This window comes from Myripristis murdjan, chromosome 7 (genome assembly GCF_902150065.1).
Source record: "Myripristis murdjan chromosome 7, fMyrMur1.1, whole genome shotgun sequence".
Lineage (NCBI taxonomy): Eukaryota > Metazoa > Chordata > Actinopteri > Holocentriformes > Holocentridae > Myripristis > Myripristis murdjan.
The window spans coordinates 27,742,650-27,770,019 of record NC_043986.1 but is presented as its reverse complement, the minus strand read 5'-3'; the positions used below and the strand labels follow the sequence as shown (position 1 = coordinate 27,770,019).

Below are 27,370 nucleotides of genomic sequence, written 5' to 3'. Positions count from 1 at the left end.
TTTTCAACTGAAAAAAAAGTCTTTATTAATTGTTAACAATACACCATGTTGCAGCATTTTGGATCTCTCACTTGACGACTCTTTGGGCATCCAGTGCCGGGTTCAACAGCACACTTTGTTCACCGTCGCTGCCGCAGCGTTCTCCAACCCTCTGCTCTGAATCCTACTGTAAACTGCTCCTCATGTAGGCATGAAGAGGAATTCCTGACTCATGACTAACGAGCCGCTTAGGTCTGAAAAGTTATAGACATACATGCAGAGGGTGGAGAACTCAGGTGGAGGGGGTCTCCTCCCTCACCCCTGCTGCAGCAAACAGGAAGTCAAATAAATAAGCCACAGTTTCACTTTCTTCTGTGCTCCCCACAGAGTGGGGCAAATATTACACTCATAAGTCAGCATTCACCTGACATTCACACTTGTGTGATTGGTGCCTGTATCTGCATGTACATGGACTGTGTTGGTTTGGTTTGTGTCTTTTCCTTTCTGTGTTGTGTATTAGATATGATCAGATTGCACTTAAGAGCAAAGGCTGAATTCTGTACATTGAACTGTCCAATATTAAAAATAGATTAAATTACATTTTCCAAATAAATATTGGTCCGTTTTTGTCAGTATGCCAAGTACAACTTCCTGAGACACTTTCAAAACCATGGCTCTTAGCCATAGATATCTTTCTTATCCATGAGTATACTCTTCTCAGTCTTCCACTTCCCATTCTTTTATTTTCACTCTCTCATTTATTTGCTGTTTCTAGAGATAAAATAACTCCACATGCTACACTTACTTCAACCATCCAGCTCTAACATCATTCTTTATCATGTGACTCCTCCTCTCACCCATGCCAAGACATACAGTACGTAGTAAACAGATTTCTCCTGCTGCACCGCTGCAGCATATTCCTTGACCAGAGACCATGTTTCAGCTGCAACACACAACTAAACAATGTTACAGATACACAACAGACAGCACGACTACTGTCATCATACATCTGTGCTGTGAAGTGTGTATCTGTATGTGAGTGTAAAGTAGTGTAAAGATGGCTGTGCTTTTGTTGAGATGTATACAAACTTTCCTTTTGCATGCTTATGGGGATTCATGTAATAACAGTCTTACAGCCAAAAGTTGTTGAAAATACAAATGTGTTTATAGAAGCTTTTTTGTGCATTTTCACAGTATCAGTGTGTGTTCCTGGCACATACAGAGGCCAGAGTTGTGATGCTGTCATGCAGAATCTCTAGCAGGTTTCAAGCCAGGTTTCTTGTTCCAGTCTAGCCCCTACAGTGCGCATACACACACACACACACACACATACACACACACACACACACACATAAACACTTAGTACCATAGGACAAGGAACCACAGCAACAAAGCTCCTCTGCCTTCATCCTCACCTTCATCATTCAAGCCAATTATTGCTTTCATACACCAATATTGTTATACGAGCTCAAGCAAAGGAGAAGGGAACTGTATTGTCCGTTTTGTCTTTCAGGGAAGCAGTCCTGACTTGCAGCCCAGAAAAAAAAAAAAAAAAAAAATCACTGCTGCGTGATTTCCAAAACAAGTGAGATGCTTCACAGGCAACAGAAAAAACAACTACTGGCTTAACCTTAATGTGATGTAAGGCAGCAGAACACCAACAGATGGACAATCGGCTTCCCTTCTTCAGACTTGTGTATACATACAAATAGAAAAAAATATATATGTATATACCAAAGACTGGCCCCATTAACAACCTCTGGAAAAGTTCAATAAATAAGAAGCCTCGCATGGAGGGAAATGGTCTGGATCCTCATTCCAGTAGCTCATCTCCCCCTTCCCATGTCCGTCTCCTGTTCTTTGCTCTTTGAGTCTCTTGTCAGTCTATACGTTAGAAACAGCGCTGCTGCTCGCATCTCGCGCCTGACGAATGCCGTACAACCACTTGATGACACGAGCGTTCCTTTCGATGACGGAGATGCCGTATGGCACACGTTCATTGGCTCTAGCAGGCCCGTCCTCGTCATCCTCATCCTCCCTTGCTTGTTCGCCTCCATCCCCACACTCGGAGCTGGGCGTGCTGACGCTGCGGAGTTTTGAGACGGAGACGATGTCCGAATTGGCCCTGGTGAAGCGCTCCACTCCACCCATCCCCTCCACTTCCTCCGGGTCTAGCCCGCAGTAGTTGAAGAAGCGCTCCAGGTCAGCGGTGGCGCGGGAATAGCGGTCGCTCAGGTCCGACTTGGACCGGTGCAAGGACGGGTGCTTCCGTGCAGAACCCCTGGAGCTGGCGTTGGATAGGCGAGTGAAAGCAGGAGAAGCTGGGGGGATCATGCCTGCTCGGACCAGCATGGGACTCGGCGGCAGGTAAGCTGGGGGCGAGGGGAGGGCCTGCGAGCTGGTGTGGGGCTGGTGGTGAAGTGGGGGCTGATTCTGCTGGGGTGGAGGAGGTGGTGGGGGGACCTGGGGTGGTGCTACCTGGCCCTGGGCCGTCTGTCTGGGCTTGATCTGGGGCTGCAGTTGCGGCCTCTGAGGCTTCCTTATCTCAGCCTGAGGCCGAACGTCCACTCTACGCACCGTCACCGAATTTGGGGAGCTGTAGGGTGCTGGGATCCCAATGCGGGGTGCCCGTGCTGGGACAGGGGGTGGACGACGGCTGGGCTCTACTGCAGGTGTCTGGAGGTTGTTGTTGAGTGGCGAGGAGGTGCAGGAGGAGGTGGATGAGGAGTTGGCGGTGCTGTGATTCAACGGCTTGAGGTTGTTGAGGAGTCGGCCACTCCTCTCCTGCTCTGCTGACAGGCTGCTGCCGATACTCTTTGCCCCCGATGAAGGAGAAGAGGCTGAGGGGGAGGGGGAGGAGGAGGACTGTGAGCAGGGCACAGGTCCGTCACACACATTATTGATCAAGTTATTCAGAATATCCAAGTTTAGAGCAGGTCCTCTCCTCCCTCCTAGTCCCTCTTTCCCTCCTCCATTCTCAGCATCAGCAGGGTGGCGGGAAACTTTCCGGGTTGTAGGAGTGCTGATCTGACACTGGAGCATCATCCCAGGGGGAAGGAGGGGTTTGCGGATGATTGGCGGCTTGACGGGAGCCTGGCGGGTGAGGGCCACCTGCTGGCTCTTGACATATTTGGCCTTGTCTGCCTCCAGGCGCTCCACGGCGCTCAGTTTACGAGCCCCGGGCTCAGCCTGGCGGCGGAAGTAGTCTGGACCCTTGTTAAGGATGCGGAAGGGCATGGCAGAGGTGAAGGGAACCCCGGCCAGGCGGCCGTCTGAGGGCCGCAAAGTCTCCACCGGCATGCTGAAGTGGCTGGAAAGACAAAATGAAAGTTTTAAATCAGTCAGAAACCTTATGAAACATTTTTTCACTTGGTACCAAAAAAAAGTGAGTGTGAGTGAGAAAGAACTATGACAAAGAAAAAGAGACTGTAGGAAATTTCGACTGGGCTTGAACCCATACTGCATAAATAAAATACATCCTCTATACAAGATAAGACAGTGTAAGACAGCTACAAGGAACAAGAAACTTATCTAAGAATGTAACGATAAACCATACAGTAAAAAAACAGACATACATCAATGTTAAATACCCAGAAACCTACGGTGCAGAAAAGAGTATGAAACAGTGCTACAACTGGAAAATAGTCAATCATCAATAGATAAATAAGAATTAAACTCTTGGTTTTTATACCGATTGCATCCTTATTTCATCTGCCGCTGTTTGAATATTTTATTGAGGTTTGGATAAGAGTTTTTCAGTCTATCCAGTCGACTACTTGGTACTCTAAAATCCCTCCCTGATGGCAGTAGTACAATGTGAGTAACACATGGGATGAGTCAGATATTATCTTGCTGGCTCACGTAAGAGCAGACAGTTTGTAGTAGACTGCAGGGATGGATGCTGTCTTACATCTATTGTCTTCCATGCAGTCTGCATGAGTTGGACTAGTTTGAACTTCAATTGCAAAGAGAGGTTACCAATCCAAGCTGTGATGCCATATCTAATTAGAGTAATTAAGACCACCTGATAAAAAACTACAATCCACTTCTCATCAACGACTTGAACTACGAGTCTCTGCAAGAAGTGCAGCCATTGTAGTCTGGTACAGAGACTATCAACATGCGTGCCCCCTGTCACTAAACTAACATTTAAAACACCAAGGTATTCATACAGGGAGACCTGTGAGATGGTTTCATCGTGGATGACCACAGGCCTGTGGGTCACTCCTCTAGGATCAAACACCCTAGATGAGCTCTGTGTTTTTATCATTCACTTTTACAGTTATATTTTAACATTGTGATACATGGATGCACTATAACTGGCAGAATGACGGAGACAGGAGGGGGATGCAGGGTGGACTGAAGAGAAACACAACTGACAGAAGGAGAGGTGGGCGAGACTGGGGTAGTATTGGTCAACGAATGTCCTTTTAGAGCTCCCACATGTCCTCCCTAAGCCTAAGAAAATAGCTCTTTTGTATTCTGTCTTTTCTTCCCACTCTCCTCCTCCCTCCCCCAGTCCCTCGGTCCCAGAGCCCCTTTAACTTCCTTACCGGTTGCTCTGCTGCTGCTCTCACTTCTCCCCTTTTCTTCCTCTTTTCTTCTCCGTCGCCCCTCTTGCTCTTTTATCCTTCCTCTTCCCAGTCCGGGCTCAGTGAAAGGCTACTTATGGGACGGGGTCAGTCGGGGTCAAATTCCACATCGGGCCTCAGTCAGGCCACCTCTATTAGCTTGGCGGTGGCCCAGAAGGGGTTATCCTGCGGATGGGGTCACTGGTCACAGTGCAGCTGACGGGAGATCCTTGAGCAGAACACGGGTCTGGTGGACTGATAAGATGGTCAGCCGGCGATGATACTGTCAACAGAGCAGCCTTTACTCTCCACCTGGTCTATCAAGCTGTTTGCCCGTGCAGCTGCGATCTGACACAAAAAGCAGTCCGGCAACTCAATGGGAGAGAGCTATAGTCCTGGAGAGGGTCACAAACAAATAGAAAGAAAGTCCAAGTCAGATCAGTGTAGATCACAGACAAACGGCAGCCTCCCTCCTTTCTTTTACTCTCTTTCTCTGCCTGTCTCTGATTAACAAAAGCATACACACACACTGGTACACACACACACTCACACACACTCCTCCCATGGACAGACAGGACTCTCTTCTACAGTGAAGTGGAGCAGACGGGACAGGCTTTAATACTACGTCTGGCTCCTCCCAGCCGTCCAATCACACAGCAAGCCGGGAGTCTCAGTGGGGAATGGGGGGCGGGGTGAAAGGCAGGAGCTGCACTTTCATTGGTGGGTCAGGGAAGGGATTCTGACCAATTGGACCCCTCCCCCCTCAGAGCACAACAAAACAGTGGGACTGGATTTTCATTCAAATGAAAATTCTTTGAAAGGGAGAAAGGGGGAGAGGAATGGAGCGGGGCAACGGGCGAAACAGCTGCAATCTTTTACATTGACTTGCGTCAAGCTCAGCGGGGTCTTATGAAAACACTGAAAACGTTCATAACCCTCACAACTGTTCCCCTTGTTCAGCTCTTTGTTTACCACCATGGAAGGTGGGACAAAGTCTTGGTGACAGAGTGTGAGCAGCACAGACAAAAACACAGCTAACAATAGAGGGTCATTTCCCTTAAAGTCTAATTCAACTTAAATTTACATGTTAGACATTTAGTATCCATACTCATGTCAAATGAGTGCTACTTTTACAGTGCTGAAAAATGATTAAGAGCCTATCTGAAGTGCTCAGAAGGATTTTTGTACAACACTACTACTTTATGTGAACTGCAGCTCATTGTGACACCCTGTAATACCAGTTCAACAATAAGCCATTTTCACTCAAGATCAGCCTCATGTGATTAATATTTCTTAAATAACAAGCTGAAATGAAGTATCTGTGCCACTCCAAGTTTCAGCACTACCTTGGAGACAAAGAAACAGAAACAAAAGCAGATAGAGAGGACATGGAAATGCTATCTACCCTTTTCTAAACCCTCCAATTACTCCTACGTATTTCTCCAAACACTTGTCCTCATCTATTTTTTCCCCCTCTTTCTCTAAGTTCAATTGTCTGCTCATCCTTAGTTCCAGAGGAACTAAAAAACAATCCTCTCCTTCCCCCTTACTGTTCCCCGTTTTGCCCCTCTTCTTTTCGTTTGCACCATTACACTCCAGGGTTACATCACACCCACATTTAAAGGCCCATCTCTCTCCCCTCCTCCTCATCACCTCCACACACACCAACACCAACATATCCATCTACACATTTTTAATTAGTCTTTTTATAGCCGGCTTCCTTCCTGTCTCCCTCAACATGTGACCCTGTTTTCCCCTCCTCTTCACTCTCTCTCTCTCTCTCTTCCTCAAAGCCCTTCGACAGCAGACCAGCAGCAGGGAGAGCAAAAGCGACCCTGACAGCTCTGACTTGAAGACACACAAACACACAGAGTTGTGTTCAGGTACTTTGAGCACATAAAAGCGCAAAGATGTGCACATGCATGCAGATGCGCTGCTTTCATCTTAAACATGTCACAAACCAAAGGAGAGTTCTACCAGAATAGACCGGCTTACATTAAATAGATTTGCAGCCCCCCTTCCCACCGAAAAATAATATGCACATACATTGTGCTACCCTGATGTTACCAAAAGCCTTTAAGTAAACCTCTGAGGAATACAGTGGATTACACAAAAACACTATTATAAAGATGGTCTGAATGGTTAGGAGACACTTTGATTGAACTGAAAAACTCATACAGGCAAAAAGAAGAGTCATTGTTAATTCATATCTTGTTTAAAAGAAGTGGATATGTTATTTCTTACTGACATGAAATAGTAAGACACATAGCATCTCAAACTGAAATATGAAGGGTTCAGCCACGGTATCACGTACGCCACAGTCTTACTGCGTTTGTCTTTACACTTCTGGCGTCTAGCAAGGGATCAGTGAGCCTTGAAAACCCTTTGGCTTTGAATGAAAAAAAAAAAAAAAAACACAAACCACTTGTTTTTTCTCTTTACAGTTAATTTTGTTACAGAAACAATGAGCCAGGCACTCGTTCTGTCCATGTATAGATAGTTTAGTCCAGCAACCTACTGCGAAAGTGATTGAGTGAGTCATATAAGGTGGACTATCATGTCTCTGTCTATCTCACAGACACACACACACCCATCCCTGAATGCTTGGGCTTTTAAGAGACAACATATGAATAAGTTTAGACTGCACATGAGACAACAAGCCAAATAACCGCCACACTAAATGCTCCATGTTTTAGAGGAACTGCTGGAAAATCAGGAATTGCTAGGTGTGTGTGTGTGTGTGTGTGTGTGTGTGTGTGTGTGTGTGTGAGGGAGCTGGGGGTGGATGTTGAAGAGCACCTTGTTACAGCACAGTCAAAACGCTAGAGACCTCACCAGACCCAACCACTGACACCGCCTAAATATATACTGTCAGCTGCAGAAAATATCTAATGCACTGCAAACGGCGTCTAACATAAGTTATTAAAAGGTAGTGCTGAGTCTTAATATCTTCATTTCTTGAAACAAGCGCAAAACTGGTCTCTTGAAAATAGACCTTTTCCACAAATTGCGAGGTAAACACAGGTGTTACTAATGACATTCATTAAGGTTCTGGTCCATTCAGGTCCAGCAGAGCCAGAGCCCTGCTATTGTTCATGCTGGTTCACTGGAAAGACTCTGCTACGCTTAAATGAAACAGAACCCTCATTAATCAGTGCCATTAGTAGCACCTGTGTTTACCCTGCAATTTCATGTCAAAATGGCTGCCGCAAAAAAAGGCTGAACCCTAACTCTAAGGCAAGAGAAATTTCTCAGCAGCCTTGGCTATCTTGGTGTGTTGGCACATTTTTCACTTGTTTTAAAGACTTGAATATGAGACAAAACAAATGGTTACGACAGGCAGGAGAGCTGATCGTGGGTGCTGTACATTTGGAGAGCTATTCCTGTTTTTAGACTGTAAGAAATGTCTGACTGCTCACACCAAAAACAAGCAACATAGGCTATATAATTATAGAGATGGTTCTGTGTATGCATTGTTCGGCATTATAGAAACATCCTAAAGGCAGGCTCAGCCAGGAGCACAGTTGAGACAGATCCAAAAGAAACTGGTGGTCACAGAAACCACAGACACCTAAGGTTTAGCATGCTGTTGCCTTGTCATTACTCATACCCAGGCCTCTCTTGGAAAAGAATCCTTTCATGCCAAATATAGAGCTTTTTCAGACCCACAAAAAACAGACCCATTTCTCAAAACATGTCCGAACTTTGGCTGGACTCTCTGCTTTTGGCTTTTAGAAGGGACTGTCCCGATTTACCATACAAAACATGCACGTGAACACACTACCAAACAGTGTGCATCTTTTACCTTTTGCCTCTTCACCTTCTCCAGGGCAAAGCTCATTTAACCTCGTCGTCCATGCTACTGTACGGCAAGCCTCTGTCACACACCCTTGAACATGATTACTGCACTGGACATAATTGTATAAACACAAAAGCAAAGCCATTGTTCTGAGAATGAAGAGATCTCTCTCTGGTTTGGCATGTTACAACACAGGACTAACACCCGTGTGCACGCAAAACCACACGCTGCCTCACTGTCTCACTGCTACCTCCCTTGTGTTAACCCATCTCAGCTGATAACTAATCCCATGATCCACTCATTATTCGCTCTCTTTGTTACCTTGCTGGGCCCAACAGTCCAGGCATGGAAACTGTCAAACATGGAGAAATGGAGAAATGGAAATGGAGAGAGGGAGAGAGAGAGAGAGAAAGAGAGAGAGAGAAGGGATGGAAAACACACAATTTTTTTTTTTATCAAGGCTGCCGAAATGCTGTAAAATATAACTAAGTAAATAAATAAAAACTTAAATTTAGGGGGTACGTATGGCTGGAAGGGGACAGATAGGTACTGGGGGGCAAGGGCATGGATGTATTTGTGGGTGAGGAGGAGGTTTTGTAGGATATGCAGGACTTGACCAGGCACCGCTGAAGGTGGATGAGGGTAGGAATGATGTGCTGCCAGGTGGATTCTTTATATCATTCACCATATGAAAAGGCTGGGAAAAGGCTTCAAAATGAATTTCAAAGCCTTTACAATGGAGGCCACATTTGGAAAAGAGGTGTGTAAATGCAAACTCAGCTACCTAGGCTCTTTGTGAAGAGCCATCTAAATGCAAACACTGTCACCTAGATAGTCTCTATAGCCTCTCCTAAAAACAGCAGCTATTGTCATTCATTGCCTCACTGTACAGGGCCATAGCTGCTAAAAGGCATCTCTGCTATGGGACTAATGTGTGTCCAAACGGTGCCGTTCATACTGCTGCCTGCCATCAGCTGAGGTGTGAATTGATCTAGTAGTCAACCAGCTTGTGAGCTCACGTGTGTGTGTGTGTGTGTGTGTGTGTGTGTGGGATAGGAATAACTTCCTATATGGGAAACAAAAACATCCCACAGCCTGTCCATGTACTCATTTGTCTAATGGTTTGTTTTTATCCATTTATTTCCATCGTGCAAGTCAGAGTAATGGCTGATGCCCCTACATGTGACAAGAGAACCGCAGGCACTGACCATAGCAACAAACCGAGGAATTATATTTCTATTCCATGATGGAAACTTGTGCAGTTATTACCATAAAAACTGTGCTGGCTGCAGTGTTGTTATGAATCTGACTTTTACATTCGGCTTTCTTGTTTCCAACCGCTGTAACAGCGGGTAATGATACGGCTTCTAGTCTCTGCTGTGTGTGAGAAAGACAGAGATTATTTGGGTTTCATTGTTTGTGAGTGACTGAGGGAGTAACAAGCTAACCAGAAGGACAGGAAAGACAGAAGTATGTTTTTATCCATGGTGGAGACCTCCAGCTGAAAAAGAAGAGATGACTACCACACTACCACAGCTGACTATGGTCAAGCCTGCCAACCAGCCTGCATAGGCCTAATTATAGGGCAAGCCTATGACTGGGAGTAATTTGCCTCTCCAGGACTTTCTAGCACTTAGGTACTGAGTGACTGAATGGCACAAACACCAAACAGCATGAGAGGAGATGGCTTTAAAGAGGAGAGACGGAGGTGAAGAAAAAAAAGAGGGTCATGTCTGAGAAGTTTTAAGATTTTTTTCTGGGCAGACAATGTTCTGAAAGGAGACAGACTGTCCTAAAAATATCAATCCCTGAGCTAACAGGACAAGGAAGCATTCAGACATTGTAGGGCAGGAACAAGGTACGCTTATGTCTGTGGGTACGTTTGCAAGGCCAGCTGGCCTATCATCAGTGGCCTTGATCCTGGCAGACGTTGACCTCTGATTGGATAGAGACTCCACCTTTTAGCTGTCATCACAAATGCTTTGGTTTCTACTCTCTAGTTACCTCTTGCCAAACCTGAGCGCTCCAAATATAGAAACCAAGAAAAAAAACCTTTAATAGACTGACAGGGATTGTGGACCACGCCACAGCAGCCCTGGGGCCGATAAGGATTCAGTGTCTTGCCCAAGGACAGATCTTTTATTAGTAAGAGCACCTCACCAGTAAATCACACTACAATCAACCCCCTCAAATCCTGGGTAGAGAGAACAAGATGACACCTTTGGGGAGATTCCCAGTGTCACACATGATTGCTGAAAAGTCACCTTCACCTCAAGCAGAGAGAGAGAGGAGGAGGAGCGGGGGCTGTTAGTCAGTCAGCGGTGACTTCTCAGTTTTGTCGCCCACTGGAGGGATGAGCAGGAAGCAATGACGCATTCCACACCAGGAAATGTGTGACAAAGACAGAAAAACAAACAAACATACTCAGCTGGAGTATTTGCTTCTGACTGTGCCTCTGTGTGTACGTCCAGCAGGTTGACCCTGTTTTACAATGCCCTCAACCCATGCAAGGCTATTTTCAGGTACTTGGATTTGCCCCTTTGCCATGACACCTGTGAACTCGGGCAACTGTTATAGAAAGAGGACACACAATGAGCTCAGACATCGCAGTGACTGTCCTATCTAACCACAGCTTAGCAAAAATAACAGGACTAGCAAAATCAACGAGCCTCTTAACTACAGACTGGAAAGCTGCACTAAAGCCTCTCCTGACAGGGTGCTATTGCCCTTAAAACTATAGTTGACACAGTAGACAAAGCTGGAGAAACAAGGCCATGATAACAAGTGACTACACAAACAAGACTTCTGAGGGGAAAAAATAACCAAAAAAAATCGTATAAAATTGAGGGAAAAGTCAATATCTCCAATCACCAATAGATACTGGCCTATGTTCTATTTTTTATTTATATGTCATTTTAGAGTATTTACAGTTTATTAACAAAGTGCTTGAAAGATGGTCTCTTCAACAATTTGGCTACCCCGACACAACAAAGAGGCATCATGGGATATACTACTTTTCCACAGCAGGAACTGTCTCCGGAACACAGGAACGCTTTTGAGGAACCAGGAATGTTTATGCCCCATTTCCATGACATGGTATCTACTCTACTCAGCTCAGCTCTACCCACTGTTCTTTGGTTTCCCATTAGGCCAAAGTTGGGGATAATGTCTGCTTCCACATACTATTTTTGAAACCACCTTCGTCAAGGTTCTGAGTGAGTGAGTTAAGCAGATACTAAAATGTGATGTGAAATGATGCAAACCATTGATTGGTCACAGAGAAGTTGAGCCCCAGGGAGCAATCGCAAACAGATTATTCAAAGCTCCAAAAAGAAATAGTTTGGTTAGTAATTGAAAAAAAAGTACCCTTCACCTCAGTTTGTGACTGCACGCTGTGTCACAGTTGGTCTCCATTACTCAACATAAAAGCAGCTTCCTCTTTGCAGCTCTTGCTTTCCTGGTGTCCTATTTCCTAAATTTCATTTTTGACCTCTACGTGTCGCTTCTCCAAAACCAAATGTAAATAATAGTAAATAATCACTAACAAAAGATGGCTTCCTACTTTTTGCTACAGTTGCACACAGAATGACGAGACACCTCCTCCTCCTCCTCCTCCTCCTCAAAGACACAAGGAACTCTGTGGTGGAAAAGGGGTCATCTATGAAAAAGAGGATAGAGCCTGGGTTTAAACGAACAACGATACCGATTTGAATGCCCATCACAAGCTCCAGCCCATCACTCCACAATGCAGCCCCATTTTCCAACTCAATAAAAAAAAAAAAACAGGAAAAAGAGAAGCTTAAAAGAAAGAGTTCAAAAGGTTATCAGCCACTCCTCCTCAGGGTCGCAGCAGGGAGTGTCTAACGCAGCTAATGAAGACAGAGAGGCCTCGCATGGAGCAACAGATCTAATGAAAATCAGGCTGTGCAACACAGCTCTCAGTGGCTATCCTTTCTGCTGCCCACAGCTGCCCATCTCCAATAAAAAAGAGAAAAAAGCAGAGATTATGATTGACACGCTTGAATGAAGTGTCTCGTCTACAGGGTTATGCAACTGTTATCTGTGTGTGCATGAAGCAGGGTCTACTCGACTGCAAAAACAACCATTGAACCATAAGCAGACAGTTATTACAGCATCTAGCCCTAGCTATGTCTGACCCTCCCCCACTGTCTCCATTCCCCCAATCCTCTTCCTCCACCCATCACTGTCTGTTTTTGTGGCCCCAGGAAACACACACACACACACACACACACACACACACACACACAGATCTATGCACGATTACACCCAACGGTGGGATGGGTGAGGGGGTCCAATGAATCTATGTCTGATGTGTATGTGTGTATCTGTGCATGCATAAACGTCAGCATCCTCATATTTGTCTGTGTGTGTGTAGGCTATATGTGTGTTTGTGAGCTAGACAGAGTGAGAAGACGAGTTTTGACTGAGTAGGTAATCAGTGGAGAGCAGGTGGTCCAGTCTCCCCTTGGGAAACCTAAACCCGGCAGCGAAGACAAACACATTCTGACATATGCAATTCGCCCACATTAGCCAAACAGAACAGAAGAAACAAAACAAAATAAAATCAAACAGCAATCTGATGTGCATTCCCAAAATAAGCAATCGGGAATGAGTGTAAAAAATGCCTGCTTTAAGCTGATTCATTCATCTCTATTTAATAGGCACCATTTGGAGAAAATAACACCTACTAAATGAGTGATCAAATGAGTGAACGAGAACAAAGTGCATCAACTTCCTGGACACAAATAACATTTATCCAGACTGGATCACAAGTACACAGTAGTTGTTGAATGATGGACTTCAGGTTTATTAGTAAAAGTGAGTGAGTGATGCATCCTTTAAAGTGATGATCTCTTTTATCTTCAAAATGGATAGATAGTGAAAACAGATTTTCATATGCTGACAGATGGAGTCTCCTCAAACAGGAGCACTTAGACATAAAAGATGATTCAAGACTTGTTTAGGTTCTTCTGAAGGTTTCTCTTCCAAAGTGATGGTATATCAACTATTTGTCTCTTGTAAAATATGTCAGAGCACACAACATTAAAATATTATGGCCCATTTTGTTTGGGGAAACAAGATTTTCAGATTGGGTACTGAAAGACGAGATGTTAAGTGAAAATTTTCTTCCCAAAGAGCATTTGAGAACACAGCGCCTCAGTGTTTGAATGCCTGTTGAGATTCTGGCATTGCTGAGCCTCTGGAGGATGAAATAATTCTGGTGTAGCGGAAGATTTTCTGCTGATGATGGAAAATTATTTTCCCCAAACCCCCCAAACCATTCTGGTTTTGAGAGTGGGGGGGTGTCTGGATCCCTTGCTGGAGGCAAGTGTTCTCACTGGGAGCTGCGCTGGCCTCGCTCAGCTGGAGCTAATGTGTTAGGTAACACTGGCAGCTCCACTCCACTGGCACAGGAACACACATGACACACATGTATATGCGCAAAGACCCGCGTGCACAGATGCATGTGTCTTTTTGTGTGTCTACACAAAGCACCCACATACACACAAACTCACTTGCATGCACACTCACTCTCTATCACACACACACGTACACACACCTCCGTGCTGCAGCGGCAGAGCCTGAAGGGAGAGAAAAAAGGCGAGGACAGAGAAAACATCCCCCCTCTGGAGCGGCAGGGAACACATTCCAGAGACACGCAGGCGTGGACGCAATCACATACTGCTGTCCACAAGCAGCTATCAAGCCACCACACACACACACACACATATACACACGCATACACACACACACACACACACACACACACACACACATATACACACGCATACACACACACACACACAAATGGGTGGGAGAGTGGTCACTGTGGAGTCGCCTCAATGGCTAGGCTACACTGCTGGCTTGGATACACAACACACACACTCACAACACACAAAAATGAAAGCATGAGCACTAACAGACATGTGTACATACTTTCACACTGTTGAGAGTCATCCTCTAATTATTAACCCTTACAATACCTGGTTACCTTGCCACTGACAGAAAGGGACTCTCCAAGTCCAAAGGGCCGTCATGAGAGCCTCTGAATGCAAGTTTCTGTTTGCTTTAGTTGTCGGCTTGAGGCGATATGCCCTCTACGTTACACACACACACACACACACACACACACACAATCAAAAGTCACACACCCACACATCTTAGATTCACCAGTCCTTCATTAGCTCCACTCTCTGTGTTTTCTCTCTATGACCTTTATCAACGCTGTCGGCGAGATAAACCAAAACAGTGCCGGCACGATAACGCTTTGAAACACTCTCTCCTTTTTCTCTCTCTGGAATGAAATGTCAACATCAAACCTGTTAGTGCTGCACAACACATCCACTTTCCCTGCCAGCCATGCAACTTCGCACCCTTCTACAGCTGAGCGAACCACGGGGTGGAAATAGTCTCAGAGCGGAGCTGCCAAATGTTATAATCAAGACCAGTATTTTTAGATTTGGCATTCCACCTCACACACAAGGACGAGGAAGCTGAGATGGGAACACAGAGAGACAATAGCGCTCTCACAGAATGGTGATATGCACATTTTTTTCCAACATACCATACAAGATTTATATTGATTATATAGCCTACATCTCCTGTTTAGATAATTACAAGCAATAAATGTCTGGTGTCTTTGAATGAGCAGGCCAATATAAGCACAAGCCATGAGAGGCATAAAGGAAAAACCCTCCCACTGTAAAGTCTAAAGTTTGCTGCCTCTAACAGAGTAACTAACATTCTCCCATGTAAAGTACACAGACTCAACCCTACGTTTACACACTGCAGGCTCTCTGATCTGTCCAAACAGATGGTAAAGTTTACTTACGTGATGTGTATGTGTCGTGCAGTGGGATCCCAAACAGGAATAGAAGAGAAAAAAATCGGACTCGATTACACCAAGAGTCTTGAGTCGCACTGGAGAAGCTGGCAGTGTAGCTATGAAACTGCACGGCTGCTTCCAGCTGGCATGTGCTAATGTGCCGGTGTGAGTGTGTGTGTGCTGTGTTTCTATGTGAACACTAACCTGAGCGTCTCTCTGCTACTTAGGATAATATAGTCCCCTCCTTCTCCTCCTCCTCCTCAGGCTGATTCCGCCCACTCAGTGTAAAAGGAGGAAGAGAGGCTGGAAAGCAGGAAACCAGAGCATTTCACTGTAGTCACATGACCCTCCTCACACTTTTCTCACACACCTCATCCCGGCACAAGTAACACAGGAAAATAGAAAAAGACTCAATGTCTACCCCTGACAATGACTCAGGCTGTAAGCCCCAATAGCCATAGTAACAGCAGTAAATAAAAATTGGTGAGTTAATTTTGACCACAAGTCAGTGATCATCATAAGGCAGAAATTCGATAATTTATGCTGTTTTCTTCCTTAGAGGATAGTTTTGTTTTATAGACACAAGGTAGAATGCTAACTATGAGCAAGCAGCTTGTGGAGGGAATAGCAGACAATATCAGCCACAACTTTGACCGTGGTAATCACTTTTGGAGACAATGTCTGTCCATCGATAACACAAGCAGCGAGTCATACCGCCTTTTGTCAATAAAGGTGAACTACACCTTTAAAGTGATAATCGGAAAGATTCTGTGCACCAGAAAGTTAAAACCGGGAATGACCAAACAGATTACCTAACAGATGTGGAGTGTGAAATGTAAAAGCTTTCTTGAACTGAATTACTACTGTATTACAAGAATTATAGTAGCAATAATAGCAATAATAAATAATAGTAGCAAAGCTCATATTAATTCAAAGACACTGCCCTCTTAGAACTTGCACCAGTAGACATTTTTTCACTGCAGCCATTTTGAGATGAAACAGCAGGATAAACACAGGTGTTAGTAATGGTATTAGCTACGGTTCTGTTCCATGTCAGTGTGCTCGAGCCTTTCCAATGAGCCAGCATCAACAATAGCAGGAGCCTGGCTCTGTTACACCTAAACTCAGCACAACTTTAATTAATGATATTAGTAACATCTGTGTTAACCCTGCTGTTGATGTCAAAATGGTTGCTGTGAAAAAGGTCTAATTGACTTACTTACTATGAAATATACTACTAGAAAGTTATCTTCAGGACTCCTGACAGTGATGTGATGACATCAGTCATTTTCAAAACTCTTCCTGAAAAAGGGAGACATGTGTGATTATCTCACCAATCACAGTGAGTCTAAAATGTTCAGCAAGGTAATCAGGGCCAGGATTGATTGTACCAGCAGGTGAGCATGTTTGACTGTTTCACTGGAGGCCGTATTGTTACACCTGTTGCACAAGATAGACTCATTTTGACTGAGACTTTAATTGGCGGAGATAATCATATGTCACTGGACAGTTTCAGGAAGAGTTCACTGGGGGGTCCAGACAAACAAGTCCAGATAAAACAGCAGAACACAATCTAACTAATCTATTAGCCAACTGGAACTTTTGCTTTCCAAGGGAACTTCCATGATGTTGTAAAACCTCTTCTAGCAAGTCAGGGAAGGAAGTGGGACAACATAGAAAGCTGGCCAGTGAGAAAGAGAATATCATTATGATGTAGGTCTGGCTCAGGATATCCTGTCATTAGAGCCTGCAAAACAGTGATGAAGGAGAAGCAGTGACAGAAATACCTGAAAGCGTGTGTGTGTGTGCGTGTCTGTGTGTGTGTTAAATCAATGTAAATGAGTGAATGCCCTCGTCTCTGTTCCTATCAAAAGGTTTATGTCTTCCTGGCTGAGCTGCCCTCGCTCATTACAGTCCAAACACAGCGGTGCTTATTTAAGGGAGTCGGCAGGGTGGGGTGCACCGGACGGGCCTCCCTGTGGTAGGCGTACACACACACACACACACACACACAGTGAGAGTGGTCAGTCATTCTCCAAAGGCAGCAGCAGGGAGCGGACTTCCACTCAGACACCTTGCTGCGGAGGAAAACGAACGGCGGCTTTCTGGTGTCAAACGCACAGCAGGGGTCAGCGGGATACGACAACAAACATCTCAGCTGGATCAACATATTCCAACACCTTCCCTACCTCCTTCAAAACTATCATTCACAGCCTCCTTCCTTCCCCCCTCTCTGCTTCCCTCCCTCCATCCTTTCCTTCCCCGGGCTGGGTCTGGTGTGAGCTTAAAGGTATCACTGATTCAACATCCTCATCGTCTTTTATATCTGTCCTCCTCCTCTCCTGTGTAACCCACACCGCTGCTGTGCCAAGGGGAAATTTTTTCAACATAATACCCAGAGAGCATCTCAGCCAGCCTGACGGTGACAGGAATACACCTCCATGAGAACACACATCTCCCCTGGCTGGAGAAGGAGAGGAGGCAGGTGGATTAGGGAGAGTATAAGTGTGTGTTTTGTGTGCTCTCATATTGTCCAAGTGCCCTGATCCATATCAATCTGTCAGGCACATGCACACACGCACACACACGCGCACACACACACCATTGGCACCATTCAAAATTCACTGTTTTGATCCATCAGCTGCACAATTTCTTTTTATAGTGGCAGCAGATAGAGGATGAGGGGTGTGAAGTTACTGCAGCTCTAGTCTCTCATATCAAAATCATAAGCTCAAGGCACATGCACGCGCGTGCACACACACACACACATGCAAACTCACACGCACACACATTCCACAGACTTGACTACTCACCAGTCAAACATCTCATATGACCGCTCACATTACATATCAGCATGCCCAAGCATGCCCTGCCTTGATCACCTGGTGTCCTCTAATTCCACGCACACACACACACGCACACACACACGCACACACAGCAGGAAAAAATACCAAACAAATTCCAAACTCTACCAAATGGTTATAAATCTCGTCATGGCAATTATTGAAAAATGTGTGCAAAACCTGTCAGAACGCACTTTTTTAAAGACAAAGCCGATAAGCGTGAGCTGTTACATATCTGGGGTCTGCATTTTTATCTACTCCAATTTGCACTGCATGTTTTGAATTTTGCCATCTGAATGGGACTATTTTACAAGTGAGGATAGAAATTCAAATTTCTCGAAGGACAGCTTATCTGGTTGGGTGAACATTGACATTCAATGTATGTTGACATTCGAGTGTGTGAACGTGCTGCAAACACAAAGAGCAAACATTTTGGGGGCTTGTTCAAACATCAAGAGGTCTTCAGGAAACCATGTGACGTGTTTCAAAGTCCCTGAACCCTTTTCTAAGCTAAATACACCAGATAAACTAACAGTACTGCTCTGCTGCAGAGAAAACTACACATTCAATGTAAATAAACAGCGACAGGTTGTCAACGTCACTCCTGTACCTGCTGACCCTCTAAATGAAACTAATTTCCATATTGTGACATTTTACCTGAAACTATTGTTGCCTGAAGAGAAACTCAACTCTAGCTGCACTAAAAGGCATCCATCTAAACGTTAAAGAAGAAACACAGAAAAGATTAAAGAGACACTATGTAACTTTTCATAGAGGATGTATAGTATTCTTCCCCTTACAGCTAATAGCTTAGCTAATAAAAAGAAAAACACCTTTCTCCAACTGAGTTCACTTGGTTGGTGCACTGTGGCCAGAGTTATTTCAAAAGAGAGACTTTGTTACTGCATCTTTCTGTTGAAGATGCACTGCATAAACTATTCTACTTATTTTCACCGCTTCTTTTGGCTTTTGTAAACAAACTGTTTGGTCAGTGCTAAGGAAATTTGTAGCAAGCAATGACCATATCAATTGTTTATATTTCAGTTTGTTTGAGCCATGTTTGTGTAAGACGCATAGTTTTCAGGAATAACCATACATGTGACTCCAGCTTGACGCAGCAATGGATCTATAAACACAGACATGCTGAAAGCTGTTTGTTTGAGCACACTATTTAGTAGGTCAGTCTCCCACTGTGGAGGGAGCAGGGATGATAACGTTTAACCGGCAGCATGTTGCTAACTAATAACGTCAACACAGCCAGAGGCACCAACAACAAGTAAAGGGCAGTGTCTCTCTCACGTGCGGCAAGGAAGCATGGCCCTCTGGGAGTGAAAGGAGGAGAGGAAGGAGGGAGTAAGCGATGACAGGATAGCATCAGGACTGCTGCCATTTGTCTTGGAAGGCCAGCACAGTTGGAGGACACAGGAGATCCTGCAAATCTACATGAGCGAGCACATTCACATGCAGATGCTTTCAAATCTCAACTGACAGTGTGGGTGTGGGCGGATTTACACGCTGGAAAATGAGCACGGTTGTGACTTTACACAAAAAAAAAAAAAACAACAACCTGACATAGCAGGTGCTTTCCTAGTGCAAACTCATCCAACCAGAAATGGTATGAGTCTAGTCAAATCAACTGTTCAAGTTACAATAAATGACTCAATCTGTGTGCGGGCTGTTTGCACTGTCAGGACAGCAGTGAACAAAAGCAACACTTTACAAAAATTAGGTCTTTCACCTTTGACCTAGTGGACAAAGACAAGTCTTCAAGCAGATAAGGCATGAAATGATTTGCTGTGTCAAAGTGCAAAAAGTCCTCCTGAAGGTAAATCAAACACATTTGGAATGTAACAAAGGCTGGACAGAAACAAGTATCAGCTGGATTATGGCCAGCAAGGAAAACAGCATCCACTGTCTTAGTTTGATCTCTAAAGGAAAGTGGAGTGAATTCTTAAAGTGTTATACATGTGAAATTGATTTACAAACGTGTTCTACCGCTCATCTGTCACACAAAAGGTTTTTGTGGGACACTGACAGCATGTCAGGCCTTGATCCTCCTCTCCAGCTTGCCTCTATTTGGGAAATTTACTGGGAATTTGTTTCCAGCTCCCAACTCCACTCAGTCAGACAAGAGGAGTGGTTTGTATGTGAGGAATCTCTGGAGTCCGGAGCTGCTGACCTGCTGCGCTCAGCAGACACACACACCGCTTAGCCAAGACAAGGACTCACACTGACCTCATTCCTCAGAGAGAGACTTGCCCTCAAAACTGGGAGCACCCAGGGGCCATTGGTGATGGGGAGCACGGCCACATGACTGCTGCTCGAGGATATTTGGGCCAAAGGAGGCTTAAATTGACTGAGAAAAGAGAGATCAGCAAGGATGCAAACTGAACTCTTGAACAATGAGACAGCAGATATTTAAGTAAAGATATCATATCACATATGGTGTTTGAAACAGATAATTTTGTTCTTAGACTAAAATGGTGCATGTGTTGCTTAAACTGTGTGTGCTAGTGCGTGTGCATACTTCTGCATGTACATGCATCTTATTTGTTGTGCATGACACATGCGTCAATACTTGTGGCGCCTATGTGCCGGTGTGCAAGTGCTTCACACACTGGGAACAGGCTTGCATAATGCCAGTCTGTATCTCTGTGGCCGTGTGTGTCGTGTAATCTGGCCAGGCCGAGCTGATTATTTGGCCTGGCCCAGCCTTGTCTGACAAGCAATGGCAGCATAAGATGACATCATCATCACATGGCAGTGTAGATAAACCACACACAACAATATGCCAGGGTCAACCAGAGGGAAAAGGCCGAACACAGTCAGCAGAACAGGGCTGACAGCAGCCAGAGGTGAGAGACAGCTAGAGAGATACCCCTTTTCCACCAGGGCTGGTTCGGAGCCGGTGCCTGACTTAGCACCAGTTTTTTGGTTTTCCACCGCCCAAGCAGGGGCCAAACTGGTGCCAAACTGGTTCCAAACTGGTGCTAGGCAAGCACCGACTCCGAGCAGGGGCTAAACAGGAGCCAGAGAAAGAACCGATGACGCGGCCCACCGCGTCATTGGTGGGCGGGGTTACAAAACAAAACAGGAACTGCGAACGCTATAAACACAAACAATAATCCCCGAGAAGCCGTGGGTTATACTGATTTTACAACGGCATGGAACGCGGCTCAGCAAATTACATTTAAGGATGAGAAGCACCCGTTTTATAACTAAACATAGCTGTCATTCGTTCCGATCACGAGTCTGACAGGTAGCCGGCAATAATTGTGTTTTTCGCCTCTGTATTGAAATGTAGGCTTGTAAAGACATAAGCAGTATTTGCATCGCTAATAAATCCAGATCCTGCTCCACCCGGGACCAGAAACTGTATCGGGAAAGCAGCATTACATGCTTGACTGAGACGCGGCTCACGAACATCAGCCCCGACTCACTGATCAGTTTCACCGGCTTCAGGACAGGACGGGCAGACAGAGACAGAGACGCTGCAGCCGCTGTATTGTATGAGTGTGCAGTTTTATGTGTGTTGAAGTGATGAAGCTGCCGTGACAATGTAATTTCCTGCAAAGTATCATTCATTCATTCATTCATTCATGATGGTTGTGATTCTGAGCGAGCGTCTCGCGCACCCACGTCATCACATTTTCCGATGACGTCATGACGTGGCTCTGAATTGGCTCCACTTTGCTCTTGACCGGTGGAAAAGCAAACCGGTTCTTCGTTGGCACCAGTTAAGCGCCAGCTCTAGCACCAGCTCCGAACTAGCACCAGGTTCTTTCTGGTGGAAAAGGGGCAAGAGAAGAGATAAAAAATGGAGCAAGGTACAAATTTTGTGAAAGAGATGGGGAAAGAAATGTGAAATTTATAAGAGAGAGACAGATATCATAAGAGAGACAGACAGTTACACTGGAACAGAGATACAAAGAGAGGCAGGAGACTAAGTGGGAGACAGAGGAAGAACAAGCAGGACCAGTGAGCACAGCACAGTGCTGAACTGAGCACGGCCCGTGAGTCAGGCCTTGGGAAACACGACGATTAATACTTATTTCTGTAAGAGAAGCAATGTGGTGTTTTTCCTATATGACACCTATAAAAACAAAACTCTAATCAAGTTCACACTGGGAAAAACGCTCTCTTACAGTTGTACTGTCATTGTATCATAATCTGCATATGCTCGGAGAAATGTGTAAAATGTAAGAATGGCAAAGGCACTCAATATTGTACTGAAAAAATATCAGATTTTCCGATGTGCTTGTGCACCACTGATACAGGCTGTAATATTATAGGCCACAACTAGTGTAGCATAATATACTGTAGGCCACACTATCATTTTCTGGTTATTCAGTATGATGGATGGTATGTAGGTTTGGTAAGAGAAATATATTTTCCAGCTAATCACAGGCTAGCTCTCATATATACAGACTGAAAAGAGTTTAGAATAGATGGAGAACATCCTCTATGATGGTTAATTACTCTGATATGCATGCAATCAGGGCAGGCTGATGTAATGCTAAAGATTAAATGTTACTGTGTGTGTGTGTGTGTATGTGTGTGTCTGTGTGTGTGGCGGCAACGTTAAGCACCAACTGTGCCCACTGTCACAGTCAGGGTGGCAAATTAACTCTGGCTGAATTGCCAGAGTGTCCAGGGAACACCCAAATTTTCACAGCCACTCTGAATATTATTGTACATTTACATTTACAAAGGGCATCTTTTTGTGCCCGCTGAGCGACTCATGCTCCTTAAATACCTTTCACAAGCATTTACATACAAGAGATCTGGAGTCAACCCAGCGTTACTGATCTGACATTTCTCTATCATTTAAATAATTGTTTTCTTGTGTATTTCAAGCTGGCCTTGTGTTGTCACAGAACAGCAGGCTAGCTCATTTATGCCAACACTGTGTCTGCTGGACCAAAAAAAAAAAAAAAATTCAATCCACCACTGCATTGGCAAGCAGCATGTGCTGATCTACCCTTTTAACAGAAGACATTTTGGCACAAATAGCAGCATAAACACAGGTGTTACTACTAACATTAATTTAAGACAGAAGTAGGATTTTCCTAAAAAGCAATGTATAGACTCATACAAAAATAATCCCTCTCAAATCATCATTTGTGTGTGTTGGTGTGTGTGTCTGCTGTGTGACCTCTGCTGTCTGCCTGGATTTTCTTGTTTTGCTGAGCTCGGGACTCTTCAGGGCGTCGGCCTTTGGGCGGTGGGTGTGTTGCTTCCAGCCAATCACAGTGCACAGTGCCAGATTGATAGTATGACATCCAATGAAGAGGAAGCCACAATAATGGTGGATATAACACCAAGAAAAAAGGAAATCTAATGAGGGAAAAGACCAAAGCTCATTCCACAAGAGTGTATCTGGACTTGGCTTTCACCCGCTGGCGAGCACTGAGGGAGAGGATGAGGATGAAGAGCATCGCGATGCTGACCTGTTTTCCGTTTGACGGGTAAGTGCAGACGGGCCAAATTTATGTTGTTAGGATGGCAATGGAATGTTTTGCATTTTGGGTGGATATTTTACTCCATCTCCATCCTAGGAATAAGTTAGCTTAGCCGGGAAGGAGGGGCCAGCATTAAATGTTGTGTTTACAAACCACAACCGATAAATCCCACTCATTCTGCCTTTAAGGTCTGTTCCATTTGGGTCTAACGGAGCCAGGGCCGTGCTAGTGTTCATGCTGGCTGACTGGAAAGACTCTGCTACACTGAAATGAACCAAAACCATAATTAATGTCTTTAGTAACACCTGTATTTATCCTGCTAGTTCATGTCAAAATGGCTGCAGTGAGAGAGGTCTATTTGCCACACTGGCCACAGTCTACAACTGGATTCCCTCATTTTGGGGCAGACCAGATAAATGCATACCAGGGCAACACTGCCACTAAGACCAAAATATCAAATGAAAACAAGATGGTAAAAACAGCAGGGTGAGGAAAAAATCCTATGAGAGCCTACAAGACTCAAACCCTCCACAAAACATCACTTACTGGAGAACTTCTTCAAACTGTACATTGCGCAAACATCTTATAAATGCTAACTATGTGTGATTCACCGTATAATTAGTCACTGTCTTTTTGAACCTTGGAGCCAAAACATATAAGAAACGCTCCCTCAGGCTGAGTTTTGCAGAGCTCTGATAGCTGCAAAGATGTCAAACATCAGAGGCATACCACAAGGTAAAGACAACAAAGTGCGCTTGGTGTTCAGCTCCACCAACTTAAAACCCAGAGTCAATAATTTGATGACAAATCTCAGAGCTGGAAGCAACCTGAAAACTGGGAAACCTTTGTTTTAAGATATGCCCATCACTGAGAGTGTACTCAAATTTAAAGTCGCTTCATTCATTCCAGATTTAGTCTGAATAGTTAAGCATGAATTCATCTCCCAGCATGGGAGATCTGCTGATGGAGCTCATTCAAAATGATTGAATTAGACAAGGTTTAATATCACCAGCAGAGTATGTTTATCCAATATCCTCCAACTTTATTACATAAGCAGGAGCCTGTCTCCTGTTTCGACAGCATGAGGCAACTTGATGTAAACGTACACCCCCTCTGGACGGGACACTAGTGACTTGTGGTGGGACTCAGCCTGTGGTTAAGAACCTCATAAGCTTCTTTCCACAGATCAGCTACCCTGCTCTGTCTCCCATTTTGTTTTGCCCCTGCTCTGAATGAAGGAAACAAATCTTTGTGTCTGGAGATGAGTCAGAGGACAGCTGTGAATTAGATTAAGCAGTTCTGCAACACTGTTATGTATGCATGGCCAAGAACTGCTGTAAAGCGCTGAAAACAGGCGCACACTTTTTCCATGATGATATATGAAAGAGTCAGAGGTCTTCTTTTTAGTACAAGCAGCCAGCGTCAGCCCACTTTTTCATTTTTTCCCCCCTCAGGATGAACACGAGCTCAGTGAGGGGCCCGTAAAGATACTAGGCTGACAAGCAAATTGACTTTTCTGGGCCGCAGGATGCACATTCCTGGACTGGGAATGATTAAGAATGGAAATTACAAGGTGGCGTGGTGCTTGTTGTCGGCAAAGAGGAAACTGCTTTTGTGAGTCAGTCACACTCTTTGGCGATGACTGTGAGCCACTTATGAAACAACCAACATACTGCGGTTAATCTGTTTTTCTCATGTTTTATACTTTGTATTACAAAATACAGTACAGCAAGGTGGTCTAGTGTAGTGATTTCAAAGTGGGGTCCAGAGACCCCCAGGGGTCCTTCAGGGTCTTCCAGGGGGTCCTCAGCAAAATGAGGAATAAGTTAATTTCACTTTAATTTAAATTTGATATTGATCCAGCATCACTGATCCCTATATATATCGGGATATATATATATATTTTAGTATTTATATGGTCATTTTGCCAATTTTCTTGTTTTCTTATTTATTTATTTTTTAAATTACTCAGTATCTGGTGTTTTTTTTTTCTTCTGCATTTTCTGATCATCTTTTTTTCATATGATTTTTTAAAGAAATCAAATGAATTTGCTCAGGTTTCAAAGGGGTAATGACAGTCAAATTGGGAGTCCAGAACATGAAAAAGTTTGAAAACCTCTGGTCTATTGGCCCAAGCGGCCATTGTTCAACTAGAGGACACAGTGTCAGGCCCTCATTTTGCAAAACCCCGCCCTGCTGAAGTGTCTTTGAGCAAGATGCTGAATCCTTATAATACTGTAGCAGAATCTGACCTCTGACCTCCCTGAGAAAGGTTAGAAGAGAAAACACCATTTCCATATGGGGATGAATGAAGTAGCTATCATGTTACGAAACAGAAAAATCAGCTTCACTAACCTCATGGCTAAGGTGTAGTTATCTACCCAGAAACCTTCTTTTAGACTAATTTACTTTCAACAAGAGAAGCAGACAACCAGTACAACAGGCCAATACAGGAAGGGATATCCAGTTCAACACCAATAAAACCTTGAACTTCCTCTCCAGATGGAGAGAGCGGAACTGCTCTCGTCCTGCCACCGAAAACCTGGGTGTAAATAAATCAATATGAGCAGCAAAGAGTGTGAAGCCTTTAGTATGACCTTTAAACTAGACTACACTCACATCCTCCTGACTTCAAGTGGACTTCCTCCTCGTCTGCAACAAACACAACAGTAGCACACACACACACACACACACTTGTCTCCACTCTTCTGGGAATCACACGGCCCAGTTTAGACAAAGAGGTAAGTTTTCTAAAAAAAGGCACCTGACCATTAAAGATCCTATCTCTGTGTGGATTACAATGGAGCCGGGGGGATCACAGTGCTGCTGCTCTCCTCTGCCTGGGACACTTGAACATGATCATTTCAGAGAAGAGATGATTCACTGAATGACAGACTACTTAGAGTAGTTATGTAATCACCACTATAAATCCAATTACAATAAGCACAGAGGTTAGTGTAGCCTGCTGCGGAGTGATTTACAATCTCTTGTGGATTTTAAGTTGAAAAGTGCAAGTGAGGAAAGACCTAAGTTAGGAGAAAGTGAGCATGGCACACTTTTTGGCCTCTGTGTTCAAATAACTTTGAAACAATGACACCGGGCACAGAAAAAACAACTGTTTCACATAATTTCGTCTAAAGTAAGTGTTTTGTTTGATATAACTAGTTCACTTTAGGGATTTACTCATCTATAATGACTATCTCAGACCTGAGTAGTGTTTTTTTCTTTGACTCTCACTGACCGTTAGCATGACGCATGTAGATAAACGTGAATAGCAAATATTATGAATTGTTTACACAGGCGTAATGTACTCCTTAAAACGGACTAATTGCGTCAAAAATGGAGGTTCAAAGGTAAACTCACCCGTATCCAAATCTCTCCATCACAGTTCATCAAATGTTTAAAGGCTGTTAGACGACGTTTAAAAAAAGTATTTGTGGAAAAAGAAAACGGTGTTCACTTTCACAGTAACTTTCAAGGTTGGCGCGGGTGATACCACAGACAAACCACAGATATAAACGTAAACAAATGCCGGGCCATAATAAACGCTCGTTAAAATAAATACACTCTTCCATTTAGCCTCACATTCATTTACAAAAGTCTGTATCGATTAAATGGCAGTAAAATTCGAATTATTTATACTTTTCATACGTTTTCAGCGGGTGCACCCCTGAAACAGCCCGACATTGGTACATCCGGGGTTCCCCTCATTGGTCAGCGGGCTGCAGGCCTTTTAAAGTTTGGAGGACGCCGCGCCGCCGGCACCTAGGCAACCACTGCTTCTCGCGAGAATAGAGGTATGAAAAATTAAAGAAACGTTGGAGACAGACTCAGCGGTTTCTATTGTGTGACGTCAGCTCAGCCTCCAG

The 27,370-nt window shown here is 44.4% G+C and overlaps 1 protein-coding gene across 3 annotated transcripts; it reads right to left on the bottom strand.

The window, feature by feature from the left end:
- LOC115362323 (protein FAM110A) lies at positions 1 to 27,173 on the bottom strand. 3 transcript variants are annotated; one of them, XM_030056206.1, is made up of 4 exons: positions 26,865 to 27,173; positions 15,401 to 15,499; positions 4,533 to 4,945; positions 1 to 3,289 (listed from the first exon to the last, which is right to left on the bottom strand). In XM_030056206.1, the coding sequence occupies exon 4, from the start codon at positions 3,277 to 3,279 to the stop codon at positions 1,864 to 1,866; it is 1,416 nt and encodes a 471-aa protein (XP_029912066.1). In that variant the 5' UTR covers positions 3,280 to 3,289; positions 4,533 to 4,945; positions 15,401 to 15,499; positions 26,865 to 27,173; the 3' UTR covers positions 1 to 1,863. The 3 variants fall into 3 exon arrangements, with proteins under 3 accessions (XP_029912066.1, XP_029912068.1, XP_029912067.1); XM_030056208.1 differs by lacking the exon at positions 15,401 to 15,499; XM_030056207.1 differs by lacking the exons at positions 15,401 to 15,499; positions 26,865 to 27,173 and adding an exon at positions 15,203 to 15,380.
- Positions 27,174 to 27,370: the final 197 nt, after the last annotated feature.